Raw genomic sequence first — 18,273 nt, 5'->3', positions numbered from 1 at the left:
TTTCAAATCAATACGGGGCCTCCAGAGACTTTTAATATGCAGAACAAGCCTTGTTGAGAAATTTCATGCTTTTTTTTTTTTTTTTAGGTTGTTTCCTTTTTGCATTTCAGAATGTTGCAAGGCTGTTTTGCTGTGAAGACGTTTTGTAGACCCTTCTTTCCATCGGCATCAAGCCAAATAGATAATGAGTGCATTTTCATTTAAGGGTGAACTTGTCTTCAAATGTCTTTTTTTTTTTAACTTTGAATAGAAAAAAATCCCATGCAAAACTACTTTCACCTCAATTGTACCAGGATGAATACAGACATCAGAAACCTCTAAAACGTGGAAGTTTTAAACCAAAATTACCTTCACAGTTGGATAGCATTAGCAGGAGGTGAACAAATGTCTTACTCTGGGACTTAAAAGAAACATCCCTCTAATTTGATCTTTTAAAATGTTGGAACTTCAGTCCACAGCGCTGCTAGCAGCTCTAGGCACACAGTGATGCAGGCTAATTTAGCTCACACTAAGCAGGTTCAGTGTTTACCGTGATCTAGACTTATATAATCAGCGCTGTGTCAGCGACAAGTTTCATTAATTCTCTTTCTGGGTCAAGGGAAATAAAAAAAAGCTCTGGCTTGTTTGTTTTCATTTTAAACCAATCACAATCACCTTAGGCGACACTAAAATCAGAATGCAGAGTGGGTGTCCCTGTCTGCAAAATAGTGTTGGGCTGAGGTGTTTCTGCACACGGGGAGGCGAGCCCTGCATCAGAATGTCTAAACTCCCACAAAAGAAAAGGTAAGAGCCGGTAGCCTTTTACGTCCTTACTGTACTATTGGCAACAAGGTTACTGTTAGAGTAACAGTACAAGGAAAGGAACGTGGTCTGAAATTTGCAGGCAGGCAAATATCAATAATCAATCAGTGAAGTCAGGGTTACTATGATCACCATCCTAAGTTTTTTAGTTTGATAACACACTTAGCCCTTCGTACAGCAGAGGATGATGGGAACGTCATTTGCTTTGACAGTACTTTGTCAGAAATATTGGCCGAATTAAATTTTGAGCTGAAGATGGCGCGAGATAAAACTTTAAGGGATCACCAAGTGTTATAAAATTCTTATGTGGACATGAATGTCTGTCTTTCACATTCCATTTTTGATGAAATATTTCACTCAAAGCCGTCAATGATGACCTTGTGGTAAGGGAAAGGTCTGTGGATTCTCAAAAAGACAGCATTCATAATCTTTGCAACAGCCCAAAGATGGTTTTTGAGCAAAAAACTGCAAAAATGAAACATTTAAACAACCTTCCTCAAGCAGGCGTCAATTACTTTTGAGTAGATTTTCATAGAACATGTGAATTTCAGATTTAGTTTCATCACCAACATGACGCTCCAGTTCCACCCCTGTGTCTGTGTATAAGTCATTAGTCATCCGTCTCTTCGATCATCAGTAAATCTAGTGTTTCACCACTAGCTGCGATCTTCAAGGCTAACTGAAAACAACACGCGGCTGTCACACACGTGCACGAGGGGATGGAGACGTGTTAAGACGCTCTGAGTTTCACAATCGGGGACTCGTTTTTTGTTGAAAATCTGTTAAGCTATCGTCGGAATTCTGCGAGCGCGGATTCCTCAGGAGTAGCAGCAGCAGCATCACTGAAACGCCGAAGATATGAAAATATTGTGACAGCTTGCGCACCGCCAGCCTCCTGCCAGAGCTCAGCCTCTCTGGGGATTTGGATGCAGTTTTGAAAATGCTTGTGTCGAACTCGTATCCTGTCAAAACGAATGCATATTTCAGGCATCAAGGTGGCCGCAAGGACGGAACGCCAGGGTGCACAGCTAGATCGGTATCAGCCGAGTCTGTCAGAGGCAGAAAGTGTCTCGTGGATGTCTCCCGCTCCCTGCGTGACGCTGATAGCATCAAGTGAAAACATCTTGCCCCACTGAGCTCCAGAGTGTTTACCAACTCCAAGATATGTGTATTACTGTCTTTAATGAAATATAAACGCCTAAATGCACAACTGCACCGCTGCTGGAAGAACCTTTTCCATTTGTAGACAAAAGTCTGTTGACATTTGCTTTAGATTTGACTTTGATTGAAGTCACAGTTAGACGGCAGCTGTAGCTTCTGTAATGTGATGGATTTGTGCGGTAAACGAAAGAGGTTGCCGTGGCTCAGCAAATATCCGTGTTGTAGACTTTTGGAGAGATGTGTTGATGTGGGATCACTCAGTCTCCCCATTTCACCTCCATCACCCCGTAATGAGCTCAGGAAGAGGACAATTACACGATGGGTGAGGTTAATTAGACAAACCTTAATCACATTTGATTGGATACAGTTTTGTAACCGCCCCTGAGTTCAAGAGGAGTCATTAGAAGTATTTTCTTGTCTTACAACTTCCAAGAGGAGAAAAGACAGGGGTTTGTTAAAGAATGTGAGTAGTAAGTGTGCAGTAACAGAGAACTAAACACATGCTCATGAACACGAAGAGAACAGGATCCTCTTGTCTGCTGCCATGTCGGGCGATTACGGCTGCGTGTTCTTGTGGTGATAAACTGCAAAAGTGAGCTAAAACAACAGCAACACTTAGACTTACTTGCACTTACATCAGCTTTGACACAGGGGCACTGGATTCTATATTGTATTTCTCAGTTAACTGTATTTTTAAGTGTTTTTGTGGGACGCCGTTTCCCCTTTATTAGAAGACAGAACCAAGGTCAAGACCGAGACCGAGGCAGAGCGAGACCTGCACGCCATGGACATTCCTGAAACTGATCTCTTTTATTGCCATTTATATATACAGCCTGTGTACACGTGTAAACGTACAATAAGGAATGTTTCAATAAAACACTCACAAAGCATTGTTGGGGTGAGGAAATAATATGTTTGATCCATGGCCATTTAGGGCTCCCGTAGAGACCTTCAAAAAGTGATTGTGAGAAGCAAAATCAATCTTGAGTACCACAAGTCTCGAGTCAGGATTGTTCTGATTGCATCGTCAGGCAACTCAGATGGCCCTAGAAGAAACTAAACCAAAGAAATAAAAACAGAATTCTGCCGCTTGGGTGAAATAACTCACAACATTATCAAGAAACTAGGTTTAGTGTATAATAGTAAATAAGCTGATGCTTTACGTTCCAACAAAAATTTGACACATTTTCACCAGAAACAAACGAACGAGAAAACAAAACCGAGGCATTTCTCCACATCGACCGCAGCTTCATACTAAACGTTTGTGCAGTTGAGGTCCAACTTTGTCTGCGGGGTTTACTGTATATTAAATATGTATCATGGTGCAAAAAAAAAAAGCTGATGATGCACGACGGCAGTGGGGAAGCACTCTGCATTAAACTGCAGCCTTTTGCTTAACCACAATTAATGCCCATGAGGAAAATGCATTAAGGTATATCTCTGCTGGAACCTGTGTGTCTGGTTTCAGTCTCCACGTCTCACTGCAGCAGTCGAGTGAGTAGTGACAAAAACTGCGAATCAACCCATAAATCTATTTAGCTCCACAATACTTTATACTAAGAGCTTTGCAGAACCATTTAACACATGCTGTTAACACAAAAGTTTCCCGGCAGCATCTCCTTAGAGAAGACCTGGTGTCAAAGTTTACCAGCTGACAAGTTTTTAGATATAATGACTGTGATTGTGGAGCGAATTCTGACAACAGCAACTTACAAGCGCGGCTGTCATCCCGAAAGTGCTCATTATATCATCAGACAGTTTGAAAGCTTAATAAATAAATAAACAGCTCTGACACTTCCTCAAGCGAAGAAACAGCTTGTAATTTCTTTTGAAAATGTCCTTCAAGTGCTCAATAACAGATTGATTAAAAGGCATTAATTAGGAGGAAGAAAGAACGCTTAAATGCTTCACATGGCAAAGGTTTTAACAAATTGCAATCACACGCGTCCCCTGAAAAGATTGAACACACTCACCTTCCACAGTCTCTCCACGCGGGACAACTTGCGTGTTTTCATTGTGACGGAGTGGCTGCATATGGAGTGTCAGAAGAGTGAGGAGGAGGAGGAGGAGGAGGAGGAGGAGGGTAGACGAGGGGAGAGGGACGGTGAATAATGGCCAGGTCATAAACGAGACGCACCTCAGCCCTCAGTGAGAATAATCCCACAGTCAGCATCTCTCGGTTCCACACATCACGTCAAAGGGAAGTGCCCGAGTGGCGCAGAACTGAAACACTGCCCTGCTCTCCCAAGTAAACTCAGCGAGGAGACCCCGGAGAAATGCCAACGAGAACTCAACACCGCCGTCGTCACGCCGGAGGAGGTCATGCCGGAGCCCACGAGGGAGGATCAGACGGAACAGGGTGTCCGACGGCCGCTGACAGCCGCACTAATCCCTGAAACACAACCCAAGAAGGGAGCGAGGAGGAGGATAAAGCCAAAGAGCTCGACCCCTTCACAACAATCAGCACTGAACCACTTACCTGGGCCATTAGCTGCATCTTGCCATTCAGCACAGATCAGCATTACACACCGCACGCAGAGCTGGGCCACTTTATGGCGCTTTTTACCCGGGGTTGTTTATCCTGTCTCCCCTCTGCTTTTCTCCCAGGAGCAATTTGCCCACAATACCGCCCTTCTGGACTGATAAAAGCGCTGCTAATACGGCTGCAGGCTGATGCAGGACAGAAGTATGAGAGGGCAAATAGACGAAGACTCAGTGGAGCCTGTGGATACCTGTAAAATATCAGTGAAGGCACATACACTATCTCTGCCTGACAGTAATGCCAAAAGCAGAGTTGCTGTGGTGAATGATTTAAAAAACGACAGAGGTAGAACATGCTGGTTTATGTAAGCTAATAAACCTCGGAAACCACTAATATTCTGTTCACACGGGAAAAACAACCTACAAACATCTTTCTAATTTCTTAAATGGAAAAGGGTACAAACCAATATTCATATCCTGGTCAAATGCTTGTAGTCATGGGTCTGATCATCAGTGAAGGAAGGATGATGGTTGCTAATTTTCTTTTCTTTTTCTTGTAAAATGGTACATATGACACCACACCCACAGTAATTCCTATAGCTGAAAGTGGTAATCAGTACTTTTATATCAACAAAAATGATGACATGTAACTTGAAAGTGCCGTACTCACAGATCATTTTTGACCGACTCTGCAGTTCCCTTAAGCTCTTTTTTTTCTTTAGCATTTTTTTCCTCATCATTCTGTTTTTACAGCTCACAACTTCAATGAGTCATTGCAGCTTCAACAGTCTCTAAAAACCCATTGTGCGATACTGGCCAAACACCAATCCACAGACAAACAAAGTTAGCAAGTAGCAGGTAGAACATACTGAAATGTTAAGCTGCTGAAGAACAACAGTTATTGGTCTAAAGACAATAAATATTGGGCTTACATTCATCAGGTAAATGGTGATTTATTATCTGCTTGCAACACATCCTCATAGCTTAAACGACTGAAAGGGTTGATTGCCAGCCACTCACAAAACGACATATATCACCGCTCCCCAAAACAACAAGACCGTTTCAGCATAACAGCAACAGGTGTATTGGACCTCTGTCGTATGGTCGCAGTTTAGTTAGTTTGGACGCCAAAACTACTTAGTTAGGTTCAGGAAAACATTGTGGTTTGGGTTAAAACAACTACGTTACAACTGCTAATGTTACATGACGAAACTTTACTCCCTTAGTAAGTAAAATAAACCTCACTGTAAGTAAGAACTGCGATCCCCTGGGTGAAAGTTCAATGCTTGTTTGACACAACCATCCTTCCCTGACCTCCTCCCTATCTGGACTTTCCAACTCTTAATACTTCTTCCTGACTTCCTCCTTTACTGCCGTAATAATCACCACGGACACTAGAGGTCGCCACCAAGCAGGAGACATCAATATGGGCTGTAATAAGCTGCTTTCGAAGTCAACCTATGTCAGTGTTTCCTCCAGTATTTTCTGAGACTGTGGCGCTAATAATGTAATATTTTTAGTTATGTCATAGGCTACTTAGGGAATTTAGGGAATGCTCTCACACAGCCATCATGAACTCCCCTGCATGGGCTTGGAATGAAGATTCATGTTGTAAAGAAATATTTTTTGTTTTAAGAGAGGAGTTATCCAAGTCAGAGTCCTGCACGGGTGAAAAATAATGTACTGTGTCGGACACAGATGCGGATCGGGTCGGACGCCTGAAGAGGCGGGTCGGGTTTTACGATTGCCATTTTCAAGGCGTCACATATCATCAGTCATTATTAGCGACACAAATGATAAGCATTTATATTTCATATGAGCTCATTAATGCGTGCTTGCGCCCTCCCAGAACTCCCATTCCCCACGCTGGCTTACTTTCACTTTTAAAAATTGCGTCCGTCGGTATCAATTTATACCGGGTTGGCTCGGGTACGAATGTAATTTGTGCTACTGTCGGAAAACGGGTCGGATGCGGTTATAAGTATGGCGGGTTCGGGCGGGTTTGCAAAATAAGACCCCTGCAGGACTCTGCTCTAAGTGACCATTTTAATCCTCTAGCTAATTATCAAGCTAAATATCCAACATGCTAGTTAACGTCAAATACTGCGGTGGAAGACGACAGTTAAATATTTCCTTTCTCTAACACTAGATTTATTTATGCCTGAATTTTTGAGGTGTGGCGGCTTTTATTTTGCCATGGCGGTGCGCCACAGTCAATTACATGTAGAGGAAACCCTGTATGTGGCCGTTTTCTGATGAGACTGAGCTTTTATAAGGATAATATGAATAATATGCTGCATGTTAAGCTTATGGTGCAGATACCAAGTGTCAAAAATGTGAGTAATTCAAATTTAAACAATCTTGGCTACTTAAATTATAGGAGGCTAGTAAAAAGGACTCAATCTACATTCATTTTATTCGAAGATCCAGTCAACTGTTACCCACATTGAGGTCTATCCAGCAATAAAACATCATGGGTCACGAGTCATAAGCTGACAGGCAGACAGAGTGATGGAAAGACAAACAGCTGATAAGGTGAGTATGTTTGTCTCAACACATAAGCCATAATGCCGGCGCAGCAGTGAGATGTCCTCCTAAACACACTCAGCAATAAAAGTCTCTGTATTCCCATGATGCAACAGCCAATCTGGCGAGGGGAGGAACATCAATCAACGGGGTTCGGCTTTCCTGTTCTTTGGTGGGTTACGATTTGACAGGCTGCCAGCTCCAGAATAGCGACTCACTCAATAGCTCTCCCCGTTCTCTCCTCCTCCGCTACACCAAACAATCATTATCTCCCCCCCCATCTCTGTTCTGCTCCATGTGAGCACCACACCAAACATCATCACAGAAGTCGGCACTTCACTCACAGCTCGGGGAAAAGCAATCTTCTTCTCCTCGTCCCCGGAGCTCCGTGGCTCATTCAGACTCCTGACTCCTGGCTTAGAGAGAATTATTGACTGGAGGTGATGATGTACATGCAGGGAAAAGCTCCACAGTAAAAAAAGGGCTCTCTACAACAACTGTGACCTGCATGTGGCTGTACACAAGAGGTAAGTTAGCAGATATACGCACTCGCACACTCACAACACACTAACAATTCGGAGCAAACGGCATCTATCTCCGTGCTGAGACCGACTGGCCACCCTCACCCCGAGCTTTCTGACAAAAGTAACAAGCTACAAACCCACCTTCATGGCTGGAAGGGCAACACTTTACTCTCCTGACGCTCCACGCAAGACGAGAACGCACACAGAAAGGCTCTGGCGAGGATGCAACATGAAAACCTATCTCATGTGTTATTCAGAAGATTAAACCAGAGCCTGGAGGCAGGACAGGGTCCACGGTGGCATCGTTCTGTGAGTGAACCAACACCAGCAGACTGGTGTCACAGCAGCAGACGCAGACAGACGCAGGTGTAACGAGCTGCAATTATAATGGCTGCCTGTGGCTCCAGGCCTCTGGCGTGGCATGCTCATTTAATGACATGGATTAAACAGAACAAAGCCATCAATAATGTTAATAATCAGTTACGACTGTGCTTTATCTGCAGTGAGGGGACAAAGTGCCTGATGATGATGACCAAAACACATTATCACCCTACAGTAGTGGTGGAATTACTATTACTCAAGTTCCTTATGTGATACTTATTACTCAACTACATTTGTCTCACAGTTTTAGTTACTTGTTCCTTTCCAGATATCATATTTTCATATCTTTCCTCTCCACTGAAAGCCATGTATCTCCAAATTTTGTGATTTAGAATTTTTCTGGTCAACTGAAAGAGCAAGCGATCCTTTGTGGATGAAGAAATTCTCAACCTTTTTAGGCTTATTTCAAAGGAGATATTATGCTAATTTTCAGCTTCATACTTTTATTTTTGGTTACAACTAAAATAGGTTTACATGTCAAAAAACACAACCGTTTTCTCACACTGTCCAGTGCTGCAGCGCTGTGTTTGACACGTTCTGTTTTAGCTCCTGTCTCTTTAAGGCCCCTCCTCCTGAATACCAAGTATCCTCTGATAGGTTAGCACGCACACGTCTGAGCCAGCACTGATAACAACAACGACAACAACAGAGCAGCTTCCCTAAATCCATTCTTATGTGACAAACTAGCCATTGGGCATAAATTCTGCGAAAAATTTTACATGGTGACGTAGTGTGATTTCATAGATATAAAACCGGTGCGCTTCAGGAGCAGTTTCTTCTACTGTTGGTGCTGATTTTGACCTTTTTAACTTCTGAGATCATTTACATGTACAAGAACATCCATACTATCACTTGTTTCTGCACTATGTAACTTCAGTGAGAGGGTCGGATCACAGCCTTATATACATGTTTACTTCAACATATAAGTTTCCAACACATAACACTGTTATGATGTAATGAGATTTGTTTGTAGTCGGCACCTACATTATGTCTGACAGATTGTTACAGACCTGGGATTAGTATTAACGACAGCGGTGTTCCACTCTGAAGCTGTGGGGGGCGCCAAATCGCACAAAATACAAATTTCTACATAATGTTGCTTTAAGTAAAGGATCTGGATACCTCGCTCACTGCAACATCGCATCAACTAGAGTCGCACCACAGGTGTACTACGTTCGACCAGGCATGATCACTGCATACAGAGCCATTGAGCCTTCCTGGTTTTAGTTAATTAAAGGTTTAAATGTGTTATTTCCATTGATGGAACTTGCCTGCTGACATTCAATCATTCAGAGAGCTGTGCTTTAGTCTGACATTTTGGGAAATACATTTATTCTCTCTCTTTTCTTTGCCTAGAGATATTTCAAGAAAATCAATACCACTCTCGCGTCTGTAAGGTAAATATCAAGATATCACATACAGCCGCGAGCTTGGTGGTGAGTTTATCTGATAAGGACAGGGAGATTCGGCTAGATTGGCTCTGTTTAATATAAAAATTACATACATATAAAAAATTGCCTCCACCTCCAAAGCTAACATATTCACACATGGCATGTTTCATTTGTTTAATCCATACAGAAGAAGGCCGATTTTGCTACCTTCAGACGGAGGCCAGCTAACTGTTTCCCCCTGTTTCTAGTTTTTGTGCTAAGCCAAGCTAACCTGCTACTGGCTGTAGCTTCATCTTTAATGGGCAGACATTCTATCCATCTTCACATCTAAAAGACAGAAAATCAGGGTATTCCTCAAAATGAGAAGCTATTCCTATAAATATCATCTTAGTTTTGTCAGCTGAGTTATTGCAGCATCTGTTTCTGTCTCTCCAGCTCGTTCGCTCAGACAGAGATGTAAACACCAACATGAGCTGGTGTCTTTTCCCCCCGCAGTGACCTCGCTGCTACAACTGTACAACAACAACTCCTACTTGTTGCTTCTGATGTTGTCTCCCTCAAGGATTTACAGTACTACGCTATAATATGACCCTGTTGACTCTGCAGCGCTGCCTTCTTCCTTCACCATTCTGTGTGTTTATGTACTAGTTACAAATGATGCCGATGAGTGTGTGTGTGTGCCTGTGTCTCCCAGGGGCGTGTCGCTGCTGTATCATAGCGTGGTCGATAAGGGAATCTGCCCGTGTGACACAACGGATTACTGCTGCCTGGTCTCAGCCCAGAAAAAGACTGCGAGAGGGACCCCGGGAGAAATGGCAGCTCCGCTCTGCCGCTCTAATTCTGGCTGACAGAAACGTTCTCGGAGAAATTTCCTGCGCTCGCTCTAAAGTTCTGTCTTCATTACCAGTGTTCCACTTCGGATTTGTTTCTTTCTTCTGATGAGAAAAGGCGAACATTTGTAAACATGAAGCGTTGCTGCACGGTGCACAGAGAAGATGAGAGTCTCAGCAGAGAGGGGAGAGGAGAGGGAGGATCTAACGTCTCATCCAAAAACAAGACATAAAGCCGCTGAAATAAACCCTCTGCAACCAATATGATAATTTGATCTTTCCCCCCTCTTGAATTACCACTGATGACGCCACCGTCTGCAGGTCAGAAATCCCTCACTGTGGCTGATTTTGCGAGGTGGCACTATGACCTTTTCAATCCTAATGAGAGGTGACATTTCGTTCCTCTTCTTGGAGCCGGATGAGACACTTTATCTGTGCCAGCTGGTTGGTTTTAGTCACAGAAGCAGCTTGAGTCTTTTTGTGGCATTATTGCTGCAAATATCCTGTTACGTCTGCGTTCAGCTCGGGCAGCGAGCCGGAGCTCACCTACTGTACTGTACGTTCACATCTACAGTACAGCGCAGGGCTGCTGCATTGATTGGATCACAACAGTCTCTAGTGGTAAAACAGGCACAGTGCACAGAGAGGCAAAAACATTGTTTTGTTTTGCTGCCTGCATGTTCTTGGCATTTTAGGCATCAATGAACTGAGACAGTCTGTTTATAAAAACCCTGTTATTTTGCAAACAGCAAACAAAGGAGCAAACTAACACTTGATCTACAATACTTGCTCTTTCCTCCCTCCTGCTGATTATCAACCATGCGACTAATAAAGCTAATCCTCAAAAGGAAAGGAAAAACATCGAAAAGAGCCTCGACTTATCCTATAAATAAAAAACAGAGAAATGAACAACAGGGGAGAAAGAGAAAGGGAAAATGGGAACGAGCTGGGTTAAAAAGACAGTTATATTTAGCCGCACACTCGCATAGAGTTCAAATAGAGCTGCAGAAATCTTTAAGATCCACAGTGAAGTGAAGTTTTCATCTGTGGAGTGAGCTAATCTCCTGTGAGAAGCAGAGCGGCGATGTGACTGTCATCAGGAAGCAGAAGATCAAAAAACGAAGGCTGACAAAAGGATTTTTTTTTTCTTCTTCTTCTTCTTCTTCTCGCCGCATGAATATTTCATCGGTTAAAATTTCAACCCGCGCAGCTACCGTTGTTAAATGAAAATATCTGTGGAAAGGGAAGGGGATTTAAAACATGACAGGAGCAAAAAAAACTTGGAGCCTTGATGACAGCCGATGATGTGTTTGTTACTCTGCGTGATCTTTAGAGCGGAAAATCTACCGCAGGAGACCGAAGCTCAGCGTCAGACGTCGCTGCAAGATCCTCGTCTCATCAGGGAGCAATAAGGCTCCTCTGTATTTAAACACTGACTAATGCCCACTGTCAGCTTGTGTAATAATACAGTAAATCACCAAGAGGGAGAGGGACAGTCTCCCAGCGAGGCAGCGGCCTGCTGACGTGCTGTTGACAGGTCCGCGGAGGTGGCGGTTGGGGAGGGAGGGCGACGTGATCGATGGCGTGTCAACACAGCGTCGAAGGTGCTGGGCGGGGGGGGATGGACGACCTGTTGAGACGCCCTCTGGTAGTAGAGGAGCAGGTCGATAGCGAATAAGTCTGCCAGCAGCGACCAAGAAACAGGAGTAAAGGCTGATACTCGTTAGGAGCCAAAGGGGGAACGCCTGTTTTTAGAGTGAAGGGGGAGGAGAAAAAGGAGTCACGCTCGTTACAGTGGTCGTTACATGTTGCATGACGCGAGCTCAGTGTGCGGTGTGAGGGCTGTGTCATCTCCAGATGGCAGCCAGAGCCACCAGCGAGCAGCAGCATGTGTGTGTGTGTGTGTGTGTGTGTGTGTGCGTGAGTGTGTGTGTGTGTATTCCCAGAGCTTACAGCCTCACCCTCTCCACCTTTGCAACCATGGCAACGCCGAGCAAGAGGTCCTGCTGAGGATGCTGTGCTGTCCTGAGGGGAGGCGCTGCGCTGCGCTGCGCTGCGCTGCGCTGCGCTGGGCGACAGCACATTTGCTTTGTGTGTATCCTTTCCTACGTGAACGTTTGGAACGTCACCAACAATAAATTTCATTTTATTTTTTCTTCTTTCATTTGATTTTGTTGTACCTCATTTTATGATTCATTGCACTCTGGGATTTTTTAATTTACCAGCAAAAAACGTTTTATATTTGGGTTTGTATCTCCGCATTTTCTGAAAAATTATGACTCTGAAGATTCTGACTTTTGTTCAGAATTGATTAGTTTTATGTTCTAGCCAAGACCTTTGAAGCTGCTACAATCAATATTTTTACACTGACGAAGCATCAAACGTCAACACGTAATGTAAAAGGGGTCATCAGAGATACTGTATCATTAACTATGCGCTTCAACATTTCTCCCTCCACTGCTTTGCCTGCAGCTTTACTTTCATAGCTTTGTTTGGACAAAGTAAGCGACTGAGTGGTGAACATAGTGAAGCATTTAGGTGATTAAAAAACAGATATTTCTTCAAGAGTTGACTGGGGCAGAAGGCAAAACAGAGCTAAAAGCAGTGTTAATATTAGAGCTGAGATCATGATGATGTAAAACTTGTCCGGTTGTATTACAAACAAACACGTTTACACAGGTTTGGAGATTGCACTTTGCCACATTGCGATTTCAATAACATTTTGATTAACTGGGCAGCCACGACTTCCTTTTATCAGTTGGACTGAAGCATGACGTTGCTTCATGACAGCTGGGTTCGTGAGTAAGCCACTATTTGGTAGTTGACCGTATCACATTAAAAGGTGATGATGTGTCAGTGATGTGTTCACACCTTGTTTTCGCTGCCCCCCAAGCAGCCAAAAATATATCTGTTAGGGCAGGTTGTAGCACATATAGTATGAGGTCCTGCATGATTTCCCATAGCCGTGTCACACTTTTATTTCTGTGTACTAGACATATTTCTTTACGACAGAATATTAGAGCCAAATTGAGAATATAGTCTGAATATTACAAGAATGAAGTCGTAAGAGAAAAACACAGGTTAATATTATGAGAATTTTGTCATAATTATACGAGAAAAATGTTACAAAAAAGTCATAATATTTCAAGAAAAGGTCTAAGGTTAATATTATTAATATCATTATAAGATATTACAAGACTAAATTTGTATTTTAATGAGAACAAGTCATAATGAAGTAATAATATTTCAAGTCAACAGTATGAATGTTAAAAGAATAAAGTAGGAATTCTAAAAAAGAGAAAATGCATTACATTACGTAAATAAAATCGTAAATCTTTTAGAAAAAGAAACATAATTTTTAGGAAAATATATGGCAGCCTCCATAATGTCTATATGCAAATAGCTTCCCTCTTGATCTGAGTGTTTAAAGGAACACAAAAAGCAAAGGCCCCGGATTTGATTGCAGCCGAGGACCTTTGTTTCATCTCTCCCCTCTCATTTCCTGTCATCTCCCAACTGTTGACTCTTTAACCGCACATCTGTTTTTTTTTTTTTCTCCTCTTTGCACAGAGCTCTGTTGTAAGAAGGAGGTCGTCTCAGGAAAGACCATCGTTTCTGATGGCGGTGCAGCAGGTAACAAAGCCAGTGGCAGTCTTAAGTCAGCAGTCGTCAACCTGAAGCACACAGTTAGCCCGGGCTGCAGATAATAAGGGACAACCCATCACATCCCGCCGCTCTCCCTTTCTTTTATCTGGCTGCTCTGGTTGAGCTCCGTCTGGCTGATTTATCTGAGCTCCGGACGTCGAAGGAAGCACAGAGGAGCTAAACTAAGGCTTGGGAACCCGGCCAGACTGTCTTACTCAGATCTGGAGTATCTCTAACTAGAAGGCATGGTTCAGTGCATATGAGGACAGGCAGGAAGTGTGTGTGCGCGTGCGCACGTGTGTTTGTGTGTGTGTGTGTGTGTGCGAGCCCTGGGCAGTATTACCCAACGGGAATTAGATCACAGTCAAGATGATTTATGATTCACTCCTTTTGAACTCCAATTTCCTGCGATCCAAAACAGGGTAACACAATTATGTAGACAGGGAATTCACCTTTGATAAAGCACAATTTTACCAACATGAAACTTAAGCAAATTAATTTAAAGATAACGGCCATGCAAGGTGTAATGACGCCTCACAGGATGAAGGATACCCAGCCAAGAATACACCCCGAGACACAATGGCTACACTCCAGTAATCTCTACAGAGGAATCAGGGCGCTCATAGCTCTTTGTGCTCCTCCCAGCAGATGCAGTCTGAGTAACCTTGATGTTTCCAAGCCACCATCTTTGCCACCAGCCTCCTCTGGAAACATTATTGCACTTTCTCTCTATCAAGAGGGCGCTGTTGGAGGCTAAGTAAATTTCACACAGAGGCAGCCCATTAAAAGTGATATAAAAACACACTTCCAGTGTATTTTTAATCAAAAAATCTATAGCCTAGGCAGAGGTAAAAAAGAAATGACTAATGCATTATAGAGCAGCATGCCAGTCTCAGATTAAGGTGGCCCTCTGGGAAATGAGCTTTTCACTAATGACTAGTGCTTAGACTTAAACATGAATTCACAGCCACCGTTAGAAAATTCACTGTAAGCAGGCAGCAGTGTTCATGTGTTGTGAGTAAAAAATGTTATGTGCGCCTGTAAAATAACATTTCTGTGATGATTAACAGTACAATAATTAGTATGTATTAAAAAAAAAAAAAAAGAAGAAAATCTGTGTAATTATGACACAAACCCAGAGGCTTACATCGAGCGATTAATGCTCAGTCGGTGTTAAAATCTCTGAGATCTCGTCGTAGGCAGGAACGTCTAATATGCCTTAATTATGATCAGATATGATAAACTCATTTGGGAAACTAACGGGTAATGAATCCAAAAAATGACCTAAAAAAAGGGAGTCAAACTATTTTTTTTACAGGCACTTTGAGGATGATTTACCTCTTTCAAATATGTGACTGCAGGAGCAAATCATTTTCAAGGGTATTTCTTTTAATTTCAATCTCATATCCTAAACGTTCTCCACGAAGCGTTTAACTAGTGTTAAACGGAGAATGAAACATTCTCAGTTTAACACCGATCCCTCTATATGAATTATACTTATAAAGTATAGGCTATTTCAACCTTATATATTTATGAGTAAAGCTGCTGTAAGTGAAACAGACAGGAAGTTTCGACAACATCGCTTATAGCAGATAATATAAGTTATTGCTGATGGCAGAGTGCTGAGGATGAACTCAGGGGTCTCAGTCTCAGGACAGAGGCTGCTCTTTAGTCTGGTGTTACGGCACTAAAGTAAAACTTATATTAAGAATAGCTGGCCAAAGCAAAATCACGCACTAGCCACATCAAAACCTTGAGTCACAAAGGTGGGGCTCATACCGCTTTTAAAATCTTTAAAGTTCTTTGTAGCTGCCAAATCATTGCTGACTATTAAGGATACTAAAAAGACGACAGCCACTCCAGCCACAGTCTGTTCACCCTGCTGCCATCTGGAAAAAGATACGGAAGTATCCGCTGCCGCACCACCAGATTACCGAGCAGCTTCACTCCCCAGGCTGCAGTCTCAGCACACCATAAAATAGTAATTCGGTGTTTCTACTGTGAAAATGTGTCAACCAAATTTAGGTGTACTGTATTTCTATGGTTATTGGTTTTACTCATTTTATCTGCACATATTTTTTTGTATTGTTTTGATCTGTTATTGAATGATTTCCAGTAAGATTCTGTCTATATTGTCTATTTGTCAGACATTTTAACAGTAACACTTAACAGCTACTTCAAGTAGTAGTTTTTATTTATTACAAAAGTAGACTTAACTTTGTTTTAGTGCCTTGGCATACCACTAGAAAGAAGACTGGATCATTTGGTTTCTGACGCTGTGACAGGCGTTAAGAATATCAACTGTACAGAAATAGCCAATCCTCTCGGTAATGGTCTCATTTGCATATATAGGTCAAACAGAGGTATCAGTTTTAAAGTAAGACTGTTTCATTGCCAGGTAAAGGCTCCCTGTAGTGCGCTTAAATCACAAAACAAACTCAAACTTTTGAGGTGAGAACCTGGCCGATTCTCTTGACGAACAGGTGAGCCTTCATGTCCCACGTCTGAGAAACCCTCAGTGAATAATTGCTCCAAATTTTGATATACATGTGCGGACTGAGACCACCGTATGTTCACGTGTCAGCTGTAATTATCGTAGCAGAGAAATGTTTCCTTTTTCTCTGCTGTGCATAAAGAAAAAAAAAAGCACAATACAGGCGTGAAAGTGTCCCCGGGCTCCAGTCTGAAGGTGAAATGTCAGCGTTTTTCACCTTTATGTACAACAACAATCAATTAAGAGCACTCCTAGGTTTCCATTTGCAGTTAAGGGTAGAGAGGAGGATAAAAGAACAACTGCTGATGTCTCCCCAGGTGACTCAAACTCTGCAACAAAACACTGATGCATACACACTGAGCTCAGCAACAATTAATCAATCCAACAGCGCACACACACACACACACACACACACACACACACACACATACACACACAGTTCCTACAAACTACGCAGCTGCAGTGCCTGCACTTTGTGAGAGCTCATAAGAAGCAAGCAAATCAAACCGGTGTTTACAAAAAGTCCTGATGACTGTACTTCCATTCCCTCTGCCAGCTTTGGCAACCGTGCAGGTAAATATCAGGATGTTTTAAAGGCTCTGAAGACATCTCCAAATCAATTTTTCCTGCCCTTCTCCGTCTGGAAAATAAATGAAAACAACAATAACGCATTCAAACTTTTACCGAGTGGGGCAAGGGGTTGGAAATAGCACTCCTTGAAATGGTCTCCCCATCTCCTGAGGCTAAAGGCAATTTCATGCTCCAGCACGACTCAGGGGGACATCAGGACGAAAGGTGACCTCAAGGTTAACAGTGCAAACCTAATAAATATATTGGCAACCCGGCGGTACAATAACAGCTCCTGGTCACACTCCTAAAATGCAATTCCGTGGTTTAATTGCCGGAGAAAAATTGTGATTTCTAATTTTCCAGCAATGAAGTATCTCATAATATGAACATCAAGGCTCTCACATGAAATGAGGGAAACACGGCGAGCGCTGAGTCCACCCGGGGTGTTGTTGTTGATAGCCAGAGCAGTGTCGTCGTTCAGCCTGTTGCCAGCCTTATCACTTGATTCTGGATGTGACAGACATCAATAATTCAGAGTAACATCGCAGTGTTGGCAGCTATTTAAAGATAAAAGGCCAGTCAAGTGTGCTTGTGTTTGCTCTAGGTTTCAACTGCTGTCATCTGGAGACAAGCAGCACACTTATTAACAAGCCACTTCATCAGGCGTTTCATGGAGGTGAAGAGTTTACAGGCGAACCGAAAGGCTAAAGCAGCTGTGTTCGCTCGTCGGGCTAAGGAGGGCTAATCAGGGAATATCTGCTTCCAGCCCCAGTCGGTGAGGTAGAATGCGGTCAATTAACGATTCCGATACGTTCACATTACATGACATCACCTGACTTTCATATCAGCGGGAGGAGGGGACGACAGTGGAGTTACAGCACACCAGGCTGCCCGGGCCAGTGACCGCAGTTTGAGACTGCATTTCAACTTTTGTAAGCGTGACACAACTAGATATTTTTTAAGCCGACCTTGAGACAATTTCGCATTCATGCCTACAAAAACACTGTTCCTTTTAATGTTAAGTCTTGGGACATCTCAGGCTGTGTTTGCGATAAGTAACGCAGGTATTTTTGGCCAAAACATGATCCTTTTTTCCGACCCTTACCACAGTGTTTTTGTCCCTTAACCTAACCAGAGCGTATAGGCACAGCGCTGTCACAACTTGACATAGAAAACTGTTTCAAGTTCCAACATATCTGCGGTTTGCAGAAGGAAAAAAAAAGCCCAGTTGCTAGAATAAAATGTCGGCATTGATTATACATTTTCTACAATACAGGTAAAGTGACGTAGTTCCAGCAACACCTTCATTAGCCAAGTTTTTCATTGGGAGGAGGGCGGAGTAGCTGGACAAATGGAGAGACTGCCTTTCTTTTGGCAACAATACCAGGCACCAGGCGCGACGATGAGACACGTCGTCAGCTGCTACATGTCTCATCGCTGCGTTGCCTGTCAATAAGTGTGCTGCTTGT

General features: G+C 42.9%; 1 protein-coding gene across 5 annotated transcripts in view; it reads right to left on the bottom strand.

The window, feature by feature from the left end:
• The window catches only part of LOC115573062 (dipeptidyl aminopeptidase-like protein 6), a 93,889-nt gene that overhangs the window by 57,411 nt on the left and 18,205 nt on the right, over positions 1–18,273 (bottom strand). Inside the window, exon 1 of one of the 5 annotated variants that reach the window (XM_030403679.1) lies at positions 7,635–7,655. The exons of 3 other annotated variants lie outside the window; for them this stretch is intronic. In XM_030403679.1, coding sequence (XP_030259539.1) covers positions 7,635–7,640 — 6 coding nt within the window. In that variant the 5' untranslated portion in view covers positions 7,641–7,655. Of the gene's footprint in view, positions 1–3,935; positions 3,993–7,634; positions 7,656–18,273 lie in introns of those variants that run through there. One more of the 5 variants, XM_030403678.1, reaches the window with a different exon arrangement.

Source organism: Sparus aurata, chromosome 21 (genome assembly GCF_900880675.1).
Source record: "Sparus aurata chromosome 21, fSpaAur1.1, whole genome shotgun sequence".
Lineage (NCBI taxonomy): Eukaryota > Metazoa > Chordata > Actinopteri > Spariformes > Sparidae > Sparus > Sparus aurata.
This window is presented reverse-complemented; position numbering and strand designations above follow the sequence as displayed.